General features: G+C 49.2%; 1 protein-coding gene across 1 annotated transcript in view; it reads left to right on the top strand.

Moving 5' to 3' along the window:
- Window positions 1-19529, top strand: part of LOC137415024 (thialysine N-epsilon-acetyltransferase) — a 98272-nt gene extending 78743 nt beyond the window's left edge. Inside the window, exon 6 of the mRNA XM_068100578.2 lies at window positions 19298-19529. Coding sequence (XP_067956679.2) covers window positions 19298-19495 — 198 coding nt within the window. The 3' untranslated portion in view covers window positions 19496-19529. The remainder of the gene's footprint in view (window positions 1-19297) is intronic.
- The last annotated feature ends 1278 nt before the right edge of the window (window positions 19530-20807 follow it).

The following is a 20807-nucleotide window of genomic DNA, read 5'->3' as shown; positions in this document are numbered from 1 at the left end:
CAGTTTACAGTTATAGAAATTTCGAGATATCAACCGAGGTATTTTTTTGTTTTTTGTTTTTTACCGACACTTTTACGGTTTTTTACGTACATTTTCATGTACGGATGCTATTTATTTTTTCCCTTTGCAGACATATTATTGTCATGTTTATTTTACAGTTTACAATTACAGAAATTACAATTTTGTTTTTTTGTTTTGTTTACTTTTACAGATGTTCAACCCCACCTGGCGTTTATTTTGTTACAGATGTTTGTTTTTTCGCGTTAATTGGTTTTTTTACTCACATTTCATTTACGGATGCTTTACGATGGTTCTGTGATTTTTCCCCGGTGTACCGGCTTCAATGCCCGTCCAAACACCAAATTTCAGCTTTCTACCACACCCAGAAGGTACTGAACATTAATATCAGTCAGTGAGTTAGTGGTTAGAAAAAACGTTATATTAAAGTGCGGCGTTACGCGCGCTGCTTGCGAGCAAGGAGGAAGCGGACAAGCGGTAACTTATAAGTGTCTTTATTTGAGGAGCTCACTGTAACACTAGCGCGCTCCGGGCTGCGCGCCCCGTGTATATCCTCAGGCCACGCCTACCCCTCGGGCGTGGCCGCCGCCCACTTGGTGCGCGGAATGATGTCACCACGCCAGTGGGCTTTCGTGTCCGCCACACGCGCCCACCCAGAATTCCCGCGCACCTGGAGGGCCAGTTTGCGGGGCAAACGGATGACCCGGCCGAAGCGCCCCCTGGCGATCGGCGGCGTCCGAGGTGCAGGGATGCCAGGTGGGATGCCCCTGGCTGCCCCTGGGATGGGTGCAGGACCGGGGGGCGGCGTGGCGGCGGGGCTGGGCGGTGCCGGGGGTCCGCCCGCAGGGGGGCGGCCCCTACGCGGGGGTCGGGCCACTGGCGGTGGATGGTCCACGTCGAGGTGGGCCGGCTTGAGGCGGTCTACAGAAACGCGGTCAGGAGTACCGCCGATGTCCAGGGTGAAGTGCTTCGCCCCGGTCTCCAGCACGCGGAAAGGCCCGTCGTACGGGGGCCGCAGTGGTGTCCGGTGGGCATCGTGGCGGACGAAGACGTACTCCGCCGTGCGAAGCTCTGGGGCGACGTGCGTCGGTGGGTGCCCGTGGCATGCCGTTGGCACCGGGGCGAACCTCTGGGCGGTCTCTTGCAGAGCGGAGCGCTGCTGTGCCACAGACCATGGTGCCGTGGAGTCAGGGAGGAACTCGCCCGGCACCCGCAGCGGTTGCCCGAAGACCAACTCCGCCGCGGATGCGCGCAGGTCCTCCTTGGGTGCCGTCCGGAGGCCCAGCAGGACCCAGGGGAGCCTGTCGACCCAGCCGCCGTCGCGGAGGGTGGCCCGGAGCGCGGCCTTCAATGAGCGGTGAAATCGTTCACACAGGCCGTTAGTCTGGGGGTGGTAGGCCGTGGTTCGGTGCAGCCGGACCCCGAGCCCCTGCGCGACCGCCCCCCAGAGCTCCGAGGTGAACTGGGGGCCACGGTCGGACGAGATGTCTGAGGGGGTGCTGAACCGGGCGACCCAGGTGGCGATGAAAGCCTGCGCGACGTCCGCCGCCATCGTCGATGCCAAGGGCACGGCCTCCGGCCACCGGGTGGTGCGGTCCACCATGGTGAGGACGTGGGTGAAACCCCGCGAGGGGGGCAGAGGTCCCACCAGGTCCACGTGGACGTGGTCAAACCGGCGTTCCGGCACCGTGAACGGGGCCAACGGGGCCTGGGTGTGCCGGTGCACCTTGGCGCGCTGGCACGCGAGGCACGTCCTGGCCCAGCCGCGGACGGCCTTCCGGAGGCCATGCCAGACGAACTTGTCGGCGATCAACCTTTGGGAGGCCCTCGCGCCCGGGTGGGACAGGCCGTGGATGGCGTCAAACACCTGGCGCTGCCAGCCCGCGGGCACGATGGGGCGAGGCCGCCCGAGGGAGACGTCGCACAAGAGGGCCGCGCCCGCGCCGTCGAACGGCACCTCGGTGACGCGGAGGCCCGTGACGGCGGTCCGCAAGGCCTAGACGTCGGGGTCAGCGGCCTGGTCCGCTGCCATCCGGGCATAGTCGATGCCGAGGTGGACTGCGTGGGCGACGGCCCGGGAAAGGCAATCCGCCACCGGGTTGTCCTTCCCCGCGACGTGCCGGATGTCCGTCGTGTACTTGGACACGGCCGAGAGGTGACGCTGCTGCCGGGCCGACCACGGCTAGGTGACCTTGCCCATCGCGAAGATCAGCGGCTTGTGGTCGACGAAGGCCGTGAACGCACGGCCCTCGAGCAGATGGCGGAATTGCCTGACCGCCAAGTGAAGCCCGAGCAACTCGAGGTCGAAGGTACTGTAACGGCGTTCGGGCGGGCGAAGCTGCCGGCTAAAGAACGCCAGCGGTTGCCAAGCTCCACGCACCCATTGCTCGTGCACCGCGCCCACCGCGTAGTCCGAGGCGTCGGTGGTGAGGGCGATCGGTGCATCGGGCGCTGGGTGCGCGAGCGTGGTGGCGTTAGCCAAGGCAAGCTTCGCGCCCGTGAATGCCGTGTCCATCTGCTCGGTCCAGGTAACGTCGCCTTTGCCCGGCTTACCTCGGAGAGCTTCGTGCAGGGGGCGCAGGAGCTGGACGATACGGGGCAGGAACCGATGGTAAAAGTTCACCATGCCCAGGAACTCCTGCAGCCCTCTGATCGTGCGGGGGCACGGAAACCCCTTCACCGCCTCCACCTTGGCCGGCAGGGGGACGGCTCCGTGCCTGGTGACATGGTGCCCCAGAAAATCGATTACGGAGACGCCGAACCGGCACTTTGCGGGGTTCACAATCAGGCCATGCTGGCCCAGGCGTTCGAAGAGCGTGCGGAGGTGGCGTAGGTGCTTTTCGCGGGACGCGCTGGCGACGAGGATATCGTCCAGGTAGACGTAGACAAAATCCAAGTCGCACAGGACGCTGTCCATCAGTCGCTGGAACGCCTGAGCCGCATTCTTCAGACCGAAGGGCATCCGCAGGAACTTGAAGAGTCCGAATGGCGTGATGACCGCCGTCTTCGGGACGTCCTCCGGCCTGACGGGGACCTGATGGTAGCCGCGTATGAGGTCCACCTTTGAGAAGAAGGACATGCCCGCCAAACGTGTGGAAAAGTCCTGAATGTGGGGGACGGGGTAGCGGTCGGGAGTGGTGGCGTCATTGAGACGGCGATAGTCCCCGCACGGTCGCCATCCCCCGCCGGGCTTCGGCACGATGTGCAGCGGCGACGCCCAAGCACTCTCCGAGCGCCGAACGATGCCGAGTCGCTCCAGGGTAGCGAACCCCGCTTTTGCCACCGCCAGCTTCGTCGGCTCGAGGCGGCGTGCCCGGGCGTAGACCGGTGGCCCTACGGTGGGGATGTGATGGGCCACCCCGTGCTTGACGGCCCCCGCCAAGAAGGTGGGCCGCATGAGGGCGGGAAGCCGGCGAGGAGGCGGGTGAATTCGTCCGCTGCCGGAAGCGTACAGATCAACGTGGCCGGAACCGAACCGTTCGGCAAGCCGCTTGGCAAGCCGCTCGTTGAGCTGCTCGACGAGCTGGGCAGCGCACAAGCGAGCGAGCTGAACGTCTTGGTCTGGACAAGACGTCTGCGCTTTACGTCGCCCAGGAGCCCATTAGCGCACAGGAAGTCTGCGCCAAGGAGTGCCATGGGCACGTCGGCGGTGACGAACGTCCATCGGAAAACCTGCCCTCCGAACCGCAGAGAGAGGCAGCGTTTTCCGTACGTATGGATGGGCGTCCCATTCGCGGCAAGTAGCGCGGGGCCCCCGCCCGCGGCGTGCTTGTCCGACGTACCGGCAGGAACGACACTCACCTGCGCTCCTGTGTCGCACAGGTAACGGCGCCCGGATAAGATGTCCGTTATGAACAGCAGGCTGTTCGAACGGCCGGCGCTCATCGCCACTATTGAGCGCCGGCCCGGGCTTTTCCCGACCTGTTGAAGGAGCATGGCGGATGACACTGCCGAGCCTCGTGGCCGAACTTGGTGTGGAACCAGCACCAGGTGGTGGAGCTGGAGGAGTGCGGCTGGCTCCGCCCGGCCGGTGGAGTTGGCGGTTTTCCCCGCGGTGGCGGTTTTCGCCGCGGCGGTGGGCGGGGCGTGGCGGCGGTCACGAGGTGCGTATCAGCATGCTGCGTATGCTGTGTAAGCTGATGCTGTGGATCAGCATCATCAGCAGCATCAGCCTCGAGGTCCGTGACGGCCGCACCGGCTCTCGCCCGCGTGTCCGAAGCCGCAAAGTACCTGTCCGCCTCGGCTGCCAATGCTCGGGGTTCCGTTAGCACGGTCCCGGCCAACGCGAGGCGAACCTGCGCTGGAAGTTGGTGACGGAAAAGCGCCCGGAATAGAGAACCGGGGGCTTCGTCGCCCAACAGTGACAGCATATGGTCCATTCGGACCGACGGGCGCGTGTCGCCGAGCTCGGGAGATCCAGGAGGCGGTCGGCCCGTGCGTCGTCCGTGAGGCCGAACGTGGCTAGGAGTAGCCGCTTGAGTGCCTCGTACTTGTGGCCGTCCGGTGGGTGGCGAAGGACGGACACAACTCGAGCGGCCGTGCCGGGCCCGAGGGAGGCGACGACGTGGCAGTAGCGCATGTCGTCGCCGGTGAGGCGCCGAAGCTGAAATTGGGCTTCGGCTTGGACAAACCAGACTTCGGCCTGGGCCTCCCAAAATTCGGGAAGTTTAATCGACATTGCGTTGTTGGCCATGGCAATGGCGTCGTGGGTGGAAGGATCGCTCCGGCAGATCCAACGTTGAGGGTCACCAGTAAAGCGCGGCGTTACGCGCGCTGCTTGCGAGCAAGGAGGAAGCGGACAAGCGGTAACTTATAAGCGTCTTTATTTGAGGAGCTCACTGTAACACTAGCGCGCTCCGGGCTGCGCACCCCGTGTATATCCTCAGGCCACGCCTACCCCTCGGGCATGGCCGCCGCCCACTTGGTGCGCGGAATGATGTCACCACACCAGTGGGCTTTCGTGTCCGCCACAATATACTAGATACTCAGAAGAGTACCTGTCCCAAGTGATGGGAAAAGCTAGCATAGGAGCCCTTTCCCCTCTCCCTTTCCTCCCCCACTCCCCTGTCTCTCCCCCACTCCCCTGTCTCTCTCCCACTCCCCTGTCTCTCCCTCACTCCCCTGTCTCTCCCTCACTCCACTGTCTCTCCTTCAGTCCCCTGTCTCTCCCCCACTCCCCTGTCTCTCCCCCACTCCCCTGTCTCTCCCACACTCCCCTGTCTCTCCCACACTCCCTTGTCTCTCCCCCACTCCCCTGTCTCTCCCCCACTCCCCTGTCTCTCCCACACTCCCCTGTCTCTCCCACACTCCCCTGTCTCTCCCCCACTCCCCTGTCTCTCCCCCACTCCCCTGTCTCTCCCCCACTCCCCTGTCTCTCTCCCACTCCCCTGTCTTTCCCTCACTCCCCTGTCTCCCTCACTCCCCTGTCGCTCCCCCACTCCCCTGACTCTCACTCCCCTGTCTCTCCCCCACTCCCCTGTCTCTCTCCCACTCCCCTGTCTCTCCCTCACTCCCCTGTCTCTCCCTCACTCCACTGTCTCTCCTTCAGTCCCCTGTCTCTCCCCCACTCCCCTGTCTCTCCCCCACTCCCCTGTCTCTCCCCCACTCCCCTGTCTCTCCCACACTCCCCTGTCTCTCCCACACTCCCCTGTCTCTCCCCCACTCCCTTGTCTCTCCCCCACTCCCCTGTCTCTCCCACACTCCCTTGTCTCTCCCCCACTCCCCTGTCTCTCCCTCACTCCCCTGTCTCTCCCCCACTCCCCTGTCTGTCCCCCACTCCCCTGTCTTTCCCTCACTCCCCTGTCTCTCCCCTACTCCCCTGTCTCTCCCACACTCCCCTGTCTCTCCCCCACTCCCCTGTCTCTCCCCCACTCCCCTGTCTCTCCCCCACTCCCCTGTCTCTCCCCCACTCCCCTGTCTCTCCCCCACTCCCCTGTCTCTCCCCCACTCCCCTGTCTCTCCCCCACTCCCCTGTCTATCCCCCACGCTCCTCCCTCCCCCACTCTCCTCCCTCCCCCACTCTCCTCCCTCCCCCACTCTCCTCTGTCTCCCCCACTCTCCTCCCTCTCCCCACTCTCCTCTGCTCCCCCACTCTCCTCCCTCCCCCACTCTCCTCTGTCTCCCCCACTCTCCTTCCCTCCCCCTCCTCTCCCTCTCTCCACCCTCCCCACCTCGCTGTCTCCCCACCACCTCCCTTCCTTCCCACTCAGTCCTACCACTTCTTCTCACAGCTCCCTGTCGATCCCTCTTTACCCAATCATCTTACGTGCGTTCGATTGAATACATAACCATGCCAACGGGTTTTTCCAACCAAGTAAATAGATGTGTAACGAACTCAAGCAGACTCCATCGTGCCGGAAGCGGAAAGCGCGTTTATTGACGCGGTGATGATTCACTCGTGTCTGACGAATAAGCGCGTCCGATAAACCACAACAACAATGCAAATACAAGTCAGAATAATACGTTACATCCTCCTTTCTTTCAAGGAAGCCACTTTAAAAGAAACCAGCAAAGCAAATAACTCTATAAAGTAAAACTTACACTGAATTAATTAACAAACAGCATCACATTCAGATCACGTGAATCAATTGATTTAAATTTAAAGATCCAGACGTCTGGGAGGGTTAACCGCTCTGCCGCTCCTTGTGATGAACTTGGTATTTCTGGGAGATGCAGTGGCTCGAGGCGATGACACTGTTGGGAGACTTTGGGATTCAGATGCTTGCTCACTTGGACTTGGGGACTTGCAGCAGTTCCCCACTGGGGTGTCCTGTTGAGTGGTGGGATCAGGGAAGTCCCTCATGTCCTGGGAAGAGTAAAAGCGAGAGAGTGGCTGACTTCCCACCGGGCCAACATTGGCTGAATGAGGCACTCTGCGGAGATGGAGCCTGTTACGCCGGTACACATTGTTTGGGGTCCTCAGCAAATATGACCGGGGGCTGTTGTGGCGCGCCTCAACTACAGCCGGAATCCAATGCCTGGCCTCCGGGTTTGGCAACATCCTAACACTGTCTCCCGGCTGGAGCGGTGGCAAATCTGACATAGATGGCTTGTCATGATAGTATTTTTGTTCCTCCTTCTGTGTGTCAAGGCGTGATCTCACAAGGTGATGGTCATTATATACCACTACTGATTTTCCAAAGATATAGTAGTGAAATGCTTCTGTTGCATGGACGATTGAGAGCATTTCCTTCTCAATCATAGCGTAGCGACACTCAGTATCGGTCATACTGCGTGATGTGAACGCTATAGGGTTGCCATTCTGGAGCAAACAGGCTCCTACAGCGTTTTGGCTGGCATCGGCTTGTATTTCAACTGGCTGACTTACATCGTAGTACTGAAGGACCGGGGCCGAAATACATGCTTGCTTCAGCTTCTTGAAGGACAGCTCCTGAGCTGACTGCCAGGAGAACTCCACGTCCGCCTTGCAGAGATCACGGAGAGGCTTGCTTGTGTCACTTAGGTTGGGGATAAACTTCCCTAAATACTGAACGAATCCAAGGTTTCGTTCAAGTGGTATATAATGGACCAGATGGACCAGATGGACCAGATGCGAATCATGGACCAGATGCTAGAAGGGATAGAATGGGCAACAGCGGTAATGGATGACATTTTAGTTGATGGTCGTGACATCACCCACCACGACTGTGTACTGAAGCGAGTTATGCACAAGAATCCAAGACTGAACGACTACCAGTTAGTCCAGCACCTCGCAGGTGATCTACAATCGTCGCATAAAGTTCTTAAAACATACTCGAACCATACTATCCATCCTGTCGGTACCGTGACACTCCCTCTCTCTCACAAAAACAAGACCGTTAGAGCCAGTTTTGAGGTCATTGACCTCGATCAGGAGAATGTAATGTCAGGCGCTACCTCGGAAGCCCTAGGCCTCATTGTCAAGCTCGATAAGTTGTCTCTTGTTCAGCCTCTAGTCAATGTGTCTCAGGAAGCAGTAATCTCTGAGTTTCCAGAAGTTGCCAAGACAACTGGAACTCTTCCCGGAACTTATCGGATCAAGCTTGTAGAAGGGTCACAGGGAGTAGTTCACGCTCCTCGCAGACAGCCTGCAGCATTGAGAGAGCAAATAGTTGACAAGCTACAAGAGATGGTCACCGAAGGTCACATCGCGAAGGTAGAACGACAGACTGAGTGGGTGAGTTCCATGGTAGTAGCTCTTCGCAACGGCAAAGTCCGCATCTGTATAGACCCCAAAGACTTAAACAAGTGCACAAAACGTGAGCACTACCCAATGAGAACTGTTCAGGAAGTTTTAGCTCAAATCCCTGGAGCCAAAGTATTTTCTGTGCTTGACGCCCGCAGTGGGTTCATGCAAATTCGCCTTGACGAGCCTTCTTCATTCTTGACCACGTTCAATACACCTGTAGGGAGATACCGCTGGCTGCGTCTCCCTTATGGATTGAGGTGCTCGCCGGAGATATTCCAGCGAATCATGGACCAGATGCTAGAAGGGATAGAATGGGCAACAGCGGTAATGGATGACATTTTAGTTGCTGGTCGTGACATCACCCACCACGACTGTGTACTGAACCGAGTTATGCAACGAGCTACAAGTTATAACCTGCAACTAAACTTCCGAAAATGCCTCATCCGGCGAACCTCAGTCCCTTATGTAGGCCACCTGCTTACTGCAGAAGGAGTGCTACCAGATCCATTCAAGACGAAGGCAGTTGAGAAAATGCCACGTCCAACAGACAAACAAGGCGTCAAGCGTTTCCTTAAAATTTCAGATTCCTTGACGAGTTCTTGAGGAAGATCTACATGATCTAGACTGGTCTCCTCATCAAGGGACTTTAGGTCGCGCAGTCTCTTCCGACACGCCGCAAACCAGTGACCAGGCTTCTTGCAGTAGGAGCAGCTAGAATTAATTGCTGGACACTTGGCTTGCTTGTGCACTGACTGGCCACATTTGCTGCAGGGACCGTCATTCCGAAACCGATTCTCAGCTTTGAACAGCTCGGTGGTTTGTGTATGCCTATCAGGCTTGCTCTTACAACGTTGAGTCTGGTGCTGAGTTCGTTCGTTTTCAGATCTGAGGGCTGAGATGAGAGCATCTTCATCTCGGACTATTCTCATATGTTTCTGCGAGAGCTCTAGCTGTTGGCCAATTTCTATAGCTTTAGCTAGTGAGAGCTCCTCACCCCTATCGAGTAATTTCTCTTGGACCCTCTTATCATGGCTGCCATCAATGATGCAATCGACGATTATGTCGTCTGGGTCTTGGTAATCGCAATCCATGAGAATTATCCTCAGATCTTTTATGAAATGATCAAAAGACTCACCACTCCGCTGGCGCCTTTGTTTCAGTCGGTGTCTGGCAACTCTTTTGTTCTTTCTGGGCTGCACATAGTTCTGGAATTTGTTCAGCACTTCCTGCGGGTCGTCTTTCTCTCCTTCCTCCCAAGATAGAGTTTGGTAGATTTGACGACCTTGTTCGCCGATCCACGTTCCGAGCCATCCTGCTTGACGAGGCTTCGTTATGTCTGCGAGCGGCCCTGACAAGACAAAACTGACGTGATTTCTGAACCGGCAAAACTCCTGGTAGAGATCCAGACTCTCCCAGTCGATCGAGGGATGATCAAAGTTCGGAGATGCCATATTTATGGAGACGAATGGTGGCTTATGGCGTGAATATCAACGAACTTCTGACACCATGTAACGAACTCAAGCAGACTCCATCGTGCCGGAAGCGGAAAGCGCGTTTATTGACGCGGTGATGATTCACTCGTGTCTGACGAATAAGCGCGTCCGATAAACCACAACAACAATGCAAATACAAGTCAGAATAATACGTTACAAGATGATTACCTTTCCAACGGTAGATAATCTGGTGAAGGTACAGGACAGGGATTGGAGTTCAATATCGCAAACAAACACTTTTTGGGAGCGAAATATGTTGCCAGTGAAATAAGTTGTCGTTGTGAAGAACCAAAGGAAATATTTGATTGTCATAAACCCAATTTCTTATCTGCCTTTTATAGGTACTAGGGCATGCCCGTACTATATATATATCTAAAAGTATATCCCCCCCCCCCCCCTCTATTTACATGCAATGGTTTGGTCCAAAGCTAACGGCTTGCGAGTACGGTGACAATCCCCCCCCTCTATTTACATGAAATGGTTTGGTCCAAAGCTAACGGCTAGCGGAGTTTGGTAAAGAAATCGCCATAGCGTGCACAAATGCGCAGGAAAGCGAAAGAATCGCAAATTAGTTTTAATTAGTTTTAAAACATAGTTTAACGCCAACATAGCGGCAACATAGTTTGCCAACGTGAAATAAATGAATACGCTCTCAAATGTGCCAAAAAAAAAAAAAACGCTACCCGTGCGCTCTACCCCGCCCGTACGCCCGTAAACAAAAAAAACAACGCTCTTTGCTTCCGCCCTTCGCTCTGACTGAATTGGGAGAAATAATGCGCATAAGAAATCGAGAAATTATTATTTTCTCCGGAAGAAATCGAATTACGTACCGTAATGGCGCACGCGCTGGGCTCAGCATCAGCTCGCTCTCACATCGGCCACGCCTACGCAATAACGCGTTCTGTGATTGGATGCCGGAAGTGCAGTCCTCACTGTCCGGAAGGTCGTATATCGCAGTTACGATGAATCGCAAATTAGTTTTTATTAGTTTTAAAACATAGTTTAACGGCAACATAGTTTGCAAACGTGAAATAAATGAATACGCTCTCAAATGTGCCATCCGAGGCAGAGTGTGTCCGCCACGTTCGGCACACGCGATAGCTCGCTGCTCTCTGATTGGTTGAATCGTTTTTTGGACATAGCTCGGTAAGTAATTGTCCGATTAATATGAAACCTTGAAAAGGCACATCCTCGGGTCCCCAGCAATATACCTGGCAAGTTTCAAGTATATCGGACTGGTAGTTGTCGAGAAACAGCGGTCACAGACATACAAACAAACAAACAAACGTACAAACAAACATACACACAGAGATTACTGGAATTATAGATAGATACTGTATCGCCATGGCTTGCAAAAGTAACATGTAGAGCACAGTCCCGTTAATTATCTTCAATGAAGGTGTGTTTACATTTACTCAAACATCCAGTTTTCATTCATGCACTCCCTTGGAGTTCCCTTCGTATGCTTGCAAAGTTTGGGGCTGCTAGGTTTTATGGTTTTGGAGTTATGGAGGACACACACACACACACACACACGCACATACATACATACACACACACACACACACACACACACACACACACACACACACACACACACACACATACACACACACACACACACACACACTAAACTGGCCACAATCAGAAAATCAATAACCTGCATATCAAAACAAGGAAACTCCTCACACCATCCACAAAATGTTTTACAAAAATCAATGCATATTGAGAACTAGAACGCCACTCAGTAGAGCGCATACTCCCGCCGTGGGTCAAGTTGGAATAGTACGATTTCACAAAAGTTTGAGGGAGTAGTTCAGTGACAACACAAGACAAGACAACACAAGACAGACACTGCACAGATATATATTTAGAATATATAGAAGAGAATGTTAAAAAAAACAAGGCAATTTCACTCACATTTTCGGATTCAGCGTTCAATTCTATATAAGTGAGTGTATTTTGAGGCGTGTGTGACTTCAAATAAAATTGTAAGCCAGGAAAACGTTCGTTTCATTCCTTAGGGATACAACATGTAAAACTGGGCCAAACGTGAAAACAAAACTCGCTCATTTTAAGTCGTACAAGCTAATGCGACCACTCATTCTTCTGGGAAGAATCCCGTGCACATGCTTGTCACACTTATAAGTCACCTAAGTCTTTATAAGTTCATCAAATACTGACACCGCGATTGACATTCGCTGAGGTAAATGTTGATATCTCTTCTAAGGTAAAAAAAAAAGAAAAGAAAAAAAAAGAAAGGTTTTAAAGCATTATACGTATCAAACGATACATTTTATGAAACGGGGAAACCTAACACACACTTTGGTGGTTTTAAAATGACAGAATATGTCTTTTTTTTCTTCTTTTTTTAGAAAAAAAAAATTGAACATTGAAGACGACGCTGCTAAAAGGAAATACACCGCTCTAACGCATAACCACGAGTTTAAACTACATTTACAACAAATATGAAAACTATTTTCATATCACAATGTTAAATATAGAATATATAGAAGATAATGCTAAAAAAAAAAGAGCCCTATCTTCCAATGGTAAAAAATCCTTCAAAAAATTCCTGGATCCGGAATAATATCCTGAGCTTCACCAAAAACTAATCAATTCTTCCTTCTCCCAAGGGCAATCATCCCACCAACTTTCATCCAAATCCGTTCAGAACTTTTCCAGATATCTTGTTCACACACACACACACACACACACACACACACACACACACACACACACACGGACGGACACGATCGAATGCATTACTCCCTGGCGGGAGTAATGAACCTACCGAGATGAGAAGTAGGTAAGTGCCTGATGGAGCTCAAACAAGTGCACCGAATGATAACTGTAGGATTGGCTGAGTATGAGAAAAGTGCAATAGACTACCGAATCCAATTAGTAACCAAACACCAAGACAACAAATCGCATAGGAAAAAAATCCAAAGACAGGTGCAAATGGAAGATGTCACACAAGAAACCGAAACGAGTACAGCCCCAACAATTGCGAATAAGAAGAAAGAAAAATATAAAACGAAATATCAAGACAGTCGTGGCCAAAAATATTGGCACCCTTGCACTTTTTTCAAATAACTCACAATTTTCTCTAAAATAAGTTGAAATTTACAAAAGTATTTGGTCTCCACAATTCCTTATTTCAATGTTAATGTTACAGAACCTTTGTTTTTAATTCAGAACTTAATTTATCCTTTTAAATAACAAAATAAAAAGAAATGGCATTGACAAAATTATTGACACCCTTGACTTAATATTTGGTAGCACACACAGCCTTTGGACAAAATAACTGCAGTCAATCGCTTCCTGTACCCATGAATGAGTTTCCTACTCCTCTCTACTGGGAGTTTGGTTCACTCTTCTTGTGCAAACTGCTCCAGTTCTCTCAGATTTGAAGGGTGCCTTCTCCCAACTGCTGTTATCAGAACTCCCCACAGGTGTTCAATGGGATTTACATCTGGACTCATTGCTGGCCACTTCAGAACAGTCCAGCGTTTTGTCTTGAACCATTCCTGGGTGCTTTTTGAAGTGTGTTTGGGGTCATTGTCCTGCTGCAAGACCCATGTCCTTCGACAGAGACCCCGCTTTCTGACACTGGGTTGAACATTGCACTGAGGTCAGCTTGAATCTGTTTGGCAGTTGATCAAGGTGCTTTCTCCACCATTCGAACAATCCTTCGCTGCAATCTTAGATCAAGTTTTCTCTTGCGGCCACGTCCAGGGAGGTTGGCTACAGTGCCATGGGCCTTAAACGTCCTGATAACATTGTGTACGGTGGACACAGGAACATCAAGGTCTCTGGAGATGGACTTGTTGCCTTGAGATTGTCCATGCTTGGCTACAACCTTGTGTCTGACATCCTCAGAGAATTATCTGGTTTTCTTTCTTTTCTCCATGCTCATTGCGGTGCACACAATGACACAAAACAGCAGAATGACTCCTTTTCTCCATTCAAACTGGTTGAATGAGTGATTTTTTTATATTGCAGGCACCTGCAACTCACCACAGGTGAGTTCAATTCTAAGTAATGGAGAATCACCTGATTGAAATCTAATTATTTCTAACAACTTCTAAAAGGTGCCAATAATATTGTCCGGGCCATTTTAGGATTTCTGTGTGGAATAAGCTAAGATTTAGTAATTTTTTCAGCTTTTTTTGTTTTGTTTCACTGCAAACCAAAGAAATATATTTGTGGATACCAAAGTATTTTATAATTTCAACAATTTTCTGGAGGAAATGGTGCATTATTTGAAAAATGTGCAAGGGTGCCAATATTTTTGGGCACGATTGTATATACCGACAACTGGCAAAAACGATAAAAGAGCAGGAAGGTATGAAAAGAGTTGGACAGATTGTGAGTAGCCAAAGAAGGCTCTTTTGAATGGCTAAAAAGAGGTCAGCTCAACTAGGATGGAGAACAAACCATTATACATGCCCAAGACCAATAGACAGGAGGAAAAGTCAGCATTTGTAACTCCTTGAGGCATTTCTTGTTAAAAGTTGGTAACAAGTGTTTTTAACATAATTTGGGTATGCTGTATCCGAATCCGGTTGTTACCAAGCTGGCAAATGCTTTATAGTGGCTCAAAAATCGCAATTCAAAATGGCCGCCAAAATCGCACATATTTGATGTGTCAAATTTTGTTATTTCATGCTTTAGGTTAAAACTATGTTAGCAGAGTAGGTATTTGGTCTTTTGAAAACACTTTCAGCATGGATAATTCAAACTAAGTTGATACCAAGCAAATACAAGCTGCTGGCACCCCGCCAGAGGACAAAATCCAATCAAAATCCAATGATTGCGGTGAGATCATCAATCGAATCTGACGCATTGTCCAGTTCATTTTTCAGCTGCTCGTCATGCTCCTCAAGGTAGCTTGTAAGTTGTGGTAGAAGCACTTGCCAAAGTGCCTGCAATGTTAGTTTGTGAGCTCGCATTCCTCTAGAATATGACTTGCCTGCCATACAGTGTTCTGTGGTGGACGGTCACATAATTCCACTCTCGAACCAGATATCTGCTAACCCCGACGACTGCATGTGCTGGCCAATAGCTTTGAGAAAGTTCAAGGAGATATGAAGACCACCAAGGCGAGGGATGAGAACTTCCTTGAACTCCGGTATCGCAGATTTCAACTCCAGTAATTTGCAATACATTGCTTGGTCTACTGTGAGTACTACATACTTTTGACCTAGCTTTGAGCTGATGTGCATGCAGCGTTTTATGACCGTAGTAAGAGTGTCAAGCTCATGCGCCGGGGCTTGAATAATTGGTAAGTAGCCAATCGTTGTCATTTCTGGATCCGTCGTACTGTAAAACTGATTGTGTTGTGTCCATCCCAACTGTGGATTTTCATTTTGCCGTTTCATGAAGAAAGACATATCTGTAGCTCGCGCCAGTTGCGCTGATGTGTTTTCATGTTCAACTTCGGTGTACCATTCTGGCTGGATTTCTGCAGTAAACGCTGGTGTACGTTGTGTTTCCCTGACATTGGCTTCTATTATGTTATTCATGGCATCTGGCACTGAAAGTGATTTATGCTTCGATGGTACAAGATCATGGAAGTTGAAGTCTGGAGCAGGACCTCGTTGCCACACAGCCATCGAGTGGCATGGAACGTGTTCTTTCCATCCATCGATGAATCATTGATGTCAATGTTATCTGCAGAAAAATGTACAAATTTTCCCGGTGTCAAATTAGGGGGAATGACTGCACCATTTTCAGTATCCATGTTCTGGATGGTATGCTCTGCCAGAGCATTATCCACTTGTAGGATGGAATCGTAGCTGAGGACATGACCTGCACTATTAACAGTTGCACCAGATGTTTGGACCTCGTTGCCTGGTGCAATGTACTTCCAAGTCCAATGTGCTTTGGGGTCCACTTTTTCCCATGGCTGACTGCAAATACAATATCTTGTGCAATGTTTAGGACGTTTGACCGAACTTTTGCCTCAAGTACTTCGTCGTCATTTTCATCAGTGTCACCATCAAGAGCTGACTGGCCTTCAAACAGAAGACGAAGGAACATATATAGGGAATCTGGTATACATGCAGCTGCATCATCTTCACTGACGTTGAATCCTTTGTGGCCTGGCTGTGACACGAGGTCTCCTCTAATCTTAAGGGCTACGTGGACTAATGAAAGGAAAATGTCATCTCCAGGTTGATGGACTGGCGTGAATAGTTTGTCGTTGTCTTGATCTTCCATCTGTGAAATGGGAATATGGCGATATTTTGTGGGAATGAGAAGCGTTTTGTTTCCCGAGGGTGCCCTATCTAGCATAGGGATGAACTCGTAGATCTCCGTCAAATGATGTTTTAGCTTTTCTGTGAAAGAAGCCCTGCGGCTGAGAAACGATGGTGGAATCTCAATGTTTGCATCCTTGGTCAGGCAGCAGTACCGATTGAAAACATCATGTAGTTCCAATACATGTCCTTTCTGAGCTGAGACTTGCAGCTCTGAACATAGCCACGCCATGGCTAGATCAGTTCTGTGACTAATGCTTTGAATAGCTTGTGTGGACCTCGTAAAGTTCACATAGCATTGAAGGTGGTATTTGCCTTCTGACGCAATCAGATCGTTGACACATGCAACTCGAATACGTAACACTTTATCAAACTGTGCCGCCTCGATTATCTGCGCACTCATTTTCTGTGTTGTTACAGATACAAGTCTATGCTTTATATGCACAGTTTGACAGAATAAGCATTTGTCCCAGTCAGTACCCAGGACAGATCCTCACAATATATGTGTTGATCTGGAAGAGATGCATGTTTCTTTGCTGCTCGATGCTTGTTCTCCATCTGTGTCCATACTACATCCTGATGTTTTCTGATGCTGGTGCAACCGCTGAATTTTTCCCTTGTCAGTAAATTGTGCGTAGCAATGTCTATGCCACACAACTGACTCTGCATCTGTTGACTGAAGCACAACTTCGAGTCTATCAATAACATCTCTGTTGCTATCATCTCTGAGTTTACTTCATGCGGTTACAGCATCTCGGAGTGTCAGCAAACCCTGCTTCCCAGCCTGGTGCACATCCTTGTCGTCCTTCTGACAAATGATAGAGACTCAGGGATGGTGATGAAGATCGCCTCTTGAGACGAAGCACTGGGTCCATTTTTCTGAAAAGAGATAAGCCATGGTTAACACTCGTACCCAATAAGCATGTTCTCAAATATACAGGTTATAATACTATACTTATAATTAAGTCTTAAATAAGCCGCTCCGAGTGTACACATTTAAACTGTAGCTTAGACAGCAATATGTTAGCATGTATACCTTACCTAATGCCATTGCGCTGATTAAGTATGTTAAACACCTTAACTAAGTCCACGGATTGTCGTCCAGCATAAAATGATTCCAATAATCTGAAAGAGAACTTATCTTCTATCTATAATTCCACTAATCTCTGTGTGTATGTTTGTTTGTATGTTTGTATGTTTGTCTGTGACCGCTGTTTCTCGACAACTACCGGTCCGATATACTTGAAACTTGCCAGGTATATTGCTGGGGACCCGAGGATGTGCCTTTTCAAGGTTTTAAATTAATCGCAGAAGTAGTTACCGAGCTATGTCCAAAAAACGATTCAACCAATCAGAGAGCAGCGAGCTATCACGTGTGCCGAACGTGGCGAACAGACTCTGCCTCGGATGGCACATTTGAGAGCGTATTCATTTATTTCCCGTCGGCAAACTATGTTGGCGCTATGTTGGCGTTAAACTATGTTTTAAAACTAATTAAAACTACTTTGCGATTCTTTCGCTTTCCTGCGATATGCGACCTTCCGGAGCTCCTGTGAGAGCGTGCGCCATTACGGATAGTACGGGTACGGGCATGCCATATGTTGGCGTTAAACTATGTTTTAAAACTAATTAAAACCATTTCATGTAAATAGAGGGGGGGGGGGATTGTCACTGTACTCGCAAGCCGTTCGCCGTTCGCTTTGGCGTTGCGAATGGACCAAAACATTTCATGGACCAAACCATTTCATGTAAAGCGTTCGCCGTTCGCTTTGGCGTTGCGAATGAACCAAAACATTTCATGGACCAAACCATTTCATGTAAATAGAGGGGGGGGATATAATTTTAGATATATATATAGTACGGGCATGCCCTAGTGAAAAGCAATAACATGAATGAGGCAGTATAACTACCACTACTCCAGGTATCATCCAATATGTTTGCTGTTGTAGAAATAGTCAGTATTGTGATTAATGAGTTGTTTTAACTCTAAACCTTAAGTACTACATTCAGACACCAATAACATATCTGTGGTTAGTGGGAAACCAAATATATGCATTTTTCAAATTTTACTGCGGCCATCTTGGATTTTGTCCTCTGGCGGGGTGCCAGCAGCTTGTATTTGCTTGGTATCAACTTAGTTTGAATTATCCATGCTGAAAGTGTTTTCAAAAGACCAAATACCTACTCTGCTAACATAGTTTTAACCTAAAGCATGAAATAACAAAATTTGACACATCAAATATGTGCGATTTTGGCGGCCATTTTGAATTGCGATTTTGAGCCACTATAAAGCATTTGCCAGCTTGGTAACAACCGGATTCGGATTCAGCATACCCAAATTATGTTAAAAACACTTGTTACCAACTTTTAACAAGAAATGCCTCAAGCATTTTATATAAGGGCCTTTTGAGGTTTTACGTCCTGTCTACAAGGACACTACATCAATGACTTAAAGAAAATGGTGGGACTGAGTCAATCGGACATGTGTCGGTTGTCTAAGGTAGAAACGGAAAGTATGAGCCACCTCCGATCAGGATGTAAAAAGCTCGTGTCAGAGCAGCTGTACACCCAAAGGCACAACAAGGTATGTAGACAACAAGGTCAAACACAATCCACTGTCACATCTACAAAAGTCTCAATGTCCCAGTTCCAGAAAACTCATGGAAACATGAACCAAAAGTAATCACTGAAAATAAGGAAGTAATGCTCACGTATGACCTAATGATCCAATCAAGCGTGAACGCAGAAAACAAAGAATTGCTACCGGATATAGTACGGAGGTACAAAAAGGAAAATAAGGCATTGCTAATTGAGGTGTGAGTCCCCAGCGATTTTGGACTAAATAACGCAGAAATCAAGAAAATGACCAAATGCCAAGCCCTCAAAAAATTAAGTGAAAAGGTCCTGGAAGCTGAAGAGTTCCGAAATTGTACCAGTGATTATTAGAGCAATGGGAATGATAAATAAGAACCTTACATAGATCTTAAAAACCATCCCTGGGAATATTACGACAAACGAACTGCAGTTGGAAGCTGTCCAAGGCTCGGTAATGATCCTCAAAAGAGTCCTCGGAACCATACTTTGAGAACAAGAAAACGTCACAAGCTGGTCCATGAATCACGATCCCTTACTGAAACGGAGGTGGATACTTTGAGACCTGGCAGGACTGAGTTCCACCTTCTGCAACCCGCATATGGAGATAACAACCAACTACACACACAGTCCATTTTATTGCTATAGAAATATTAAGTTGCTATTTATAAATCAAGAAAATTTATTGACAAATTGTTAGTTTTCACACGAGTTCATCACGTTTTTAAGTGACATTTTCATTTGATTGCTCTGTCTGCGGTCAGATGACTTTGCAGGAAGGATGTACATTCATGAGATGGTTTGCTGTGGCATGGAACAAGGCGGCAACAAACTTCTATCTAAAGGAGGGTGCACAAGATCTGACAATTAAGGACGATGAGCACAGTTTTGGCTTTTCTCAAGCTGCAATGGAAGCTATGGCAGAGCATTCCGAGAAACGTCTTGTGACCAATGTGTCGTAATCAATAAACAAGCTTTTGTAGCCCTTACAAATTGCTAATTTGTCCTTGTCTTTAATTATTTAGTTGCATGAATCATTGTGCTTTGTGTGACACAATGTCACAATATAAAGGTGTGACTGCAGTCAGGGTTGCCCAAAGTGTGCACCAAGGTAAAGCCAGGTCCGAAAAGGGAGGAGCACAACGAAACCATTCCCCAAAGTGCAAGACACCCACGTCGTCAGCTAGGTGAGTCAGAAAACCAGTGATCAAGCTGACCATTGAACCCGTTCCCCAGGAAACGACACTTGTTCCACAATTCCAGGGTTATTTTAAAACTTACCTTTATTAATGTTTCATCACAGGTCATTTAAAGGGGAAGTCAAATGCAATTTGTTTTTTCTGAATTTTTGATTTCGCTGGTGACGTCACATAATGATCTCCCCTTGATCCTAACAGTGGTTTACATAGGGAACAGTGCATGCCGAGCTCGGATTCCGATACTGATTCCACCATCATTAGCAACTCTGAAGGTTCTCAGTATGTTGAAACTGATCATTGGGATTTTGAAGAAACTATCGGAAACAAATTTAGTGATGGAAATGCTTTCAGGGGAATTGTGGAACCGTATTGTTTGGAACATTGTGTAAACGATTCATACGAAGGCGGTGTTCGTAGTGCAGATGAAAATGCCGGTCGAATGTTCACAACAAATTGGTAGGTTTGTTTTTCCATTCAACTGATGGTTTATCAAGGATTTTGTATTCATTGATAAATAAAATCAGTTATATTTAACTCCAGAAGAAATACGGCACGGACACAACTGTGTCACTGCTTGCACTGCCCAAGCACACGATTGTTTTTGGGCACACGACATGGGAGATTGTGGAGGGGGTGGGGAGAGGGTGTGGGTGTGGGTCTGTGGGTCAGACCAACTTCTCCAGGTCTGAAAAAGGTGAAACTCCAGCCTGGGAGCAACAAGAAAGAGCAATAAGAGATTGCAGACTCTCGCCGGGATGTGTTTTCAGTGTTTTTTTAAAGGCTTTTGTGTTAAAATAATATGGCGGCCGAACCACGTGACCGATGACATCATCATTTATTTTTCTCCACCAATTTATCCCCAGATGATGCTCAAGAAATTTCATCTTGATCAGATGAAGTTTTGTACATGTCGAATTATGATGTCATAATGGAGGCACCTATGACATCATCATTAACAGATCTTATTCCACATGGAGAGATCTTTACAATGAGCCATGTCTCAATTTTTTCTATGCAGCACTTTCGGAGATATAGAGGTGCAAATGTTTTCGGTTTTTCCAAGATGGCGGCCAAA

This window comes from Myxine glutinosa, chromosome 13 (genome assembly GCF_964187855.1).
Source record: "Myxine glutinosa chromosome 13, kmMyxGlut1.1, whole genome shotgun sequence".
In the NCBI taxonomy this organism is placed as follows: domain Eukaryota; kingdom Metazoa; phylum Chordata; class Myxini; order Myxiniformes; family Myxinidae; genus Myxine; species Myxine glutinosa.
Note: the sequence above shows the minus strand (reverse complement) of the source record. Positions and strands in the feature narration are given on the sequence as shown.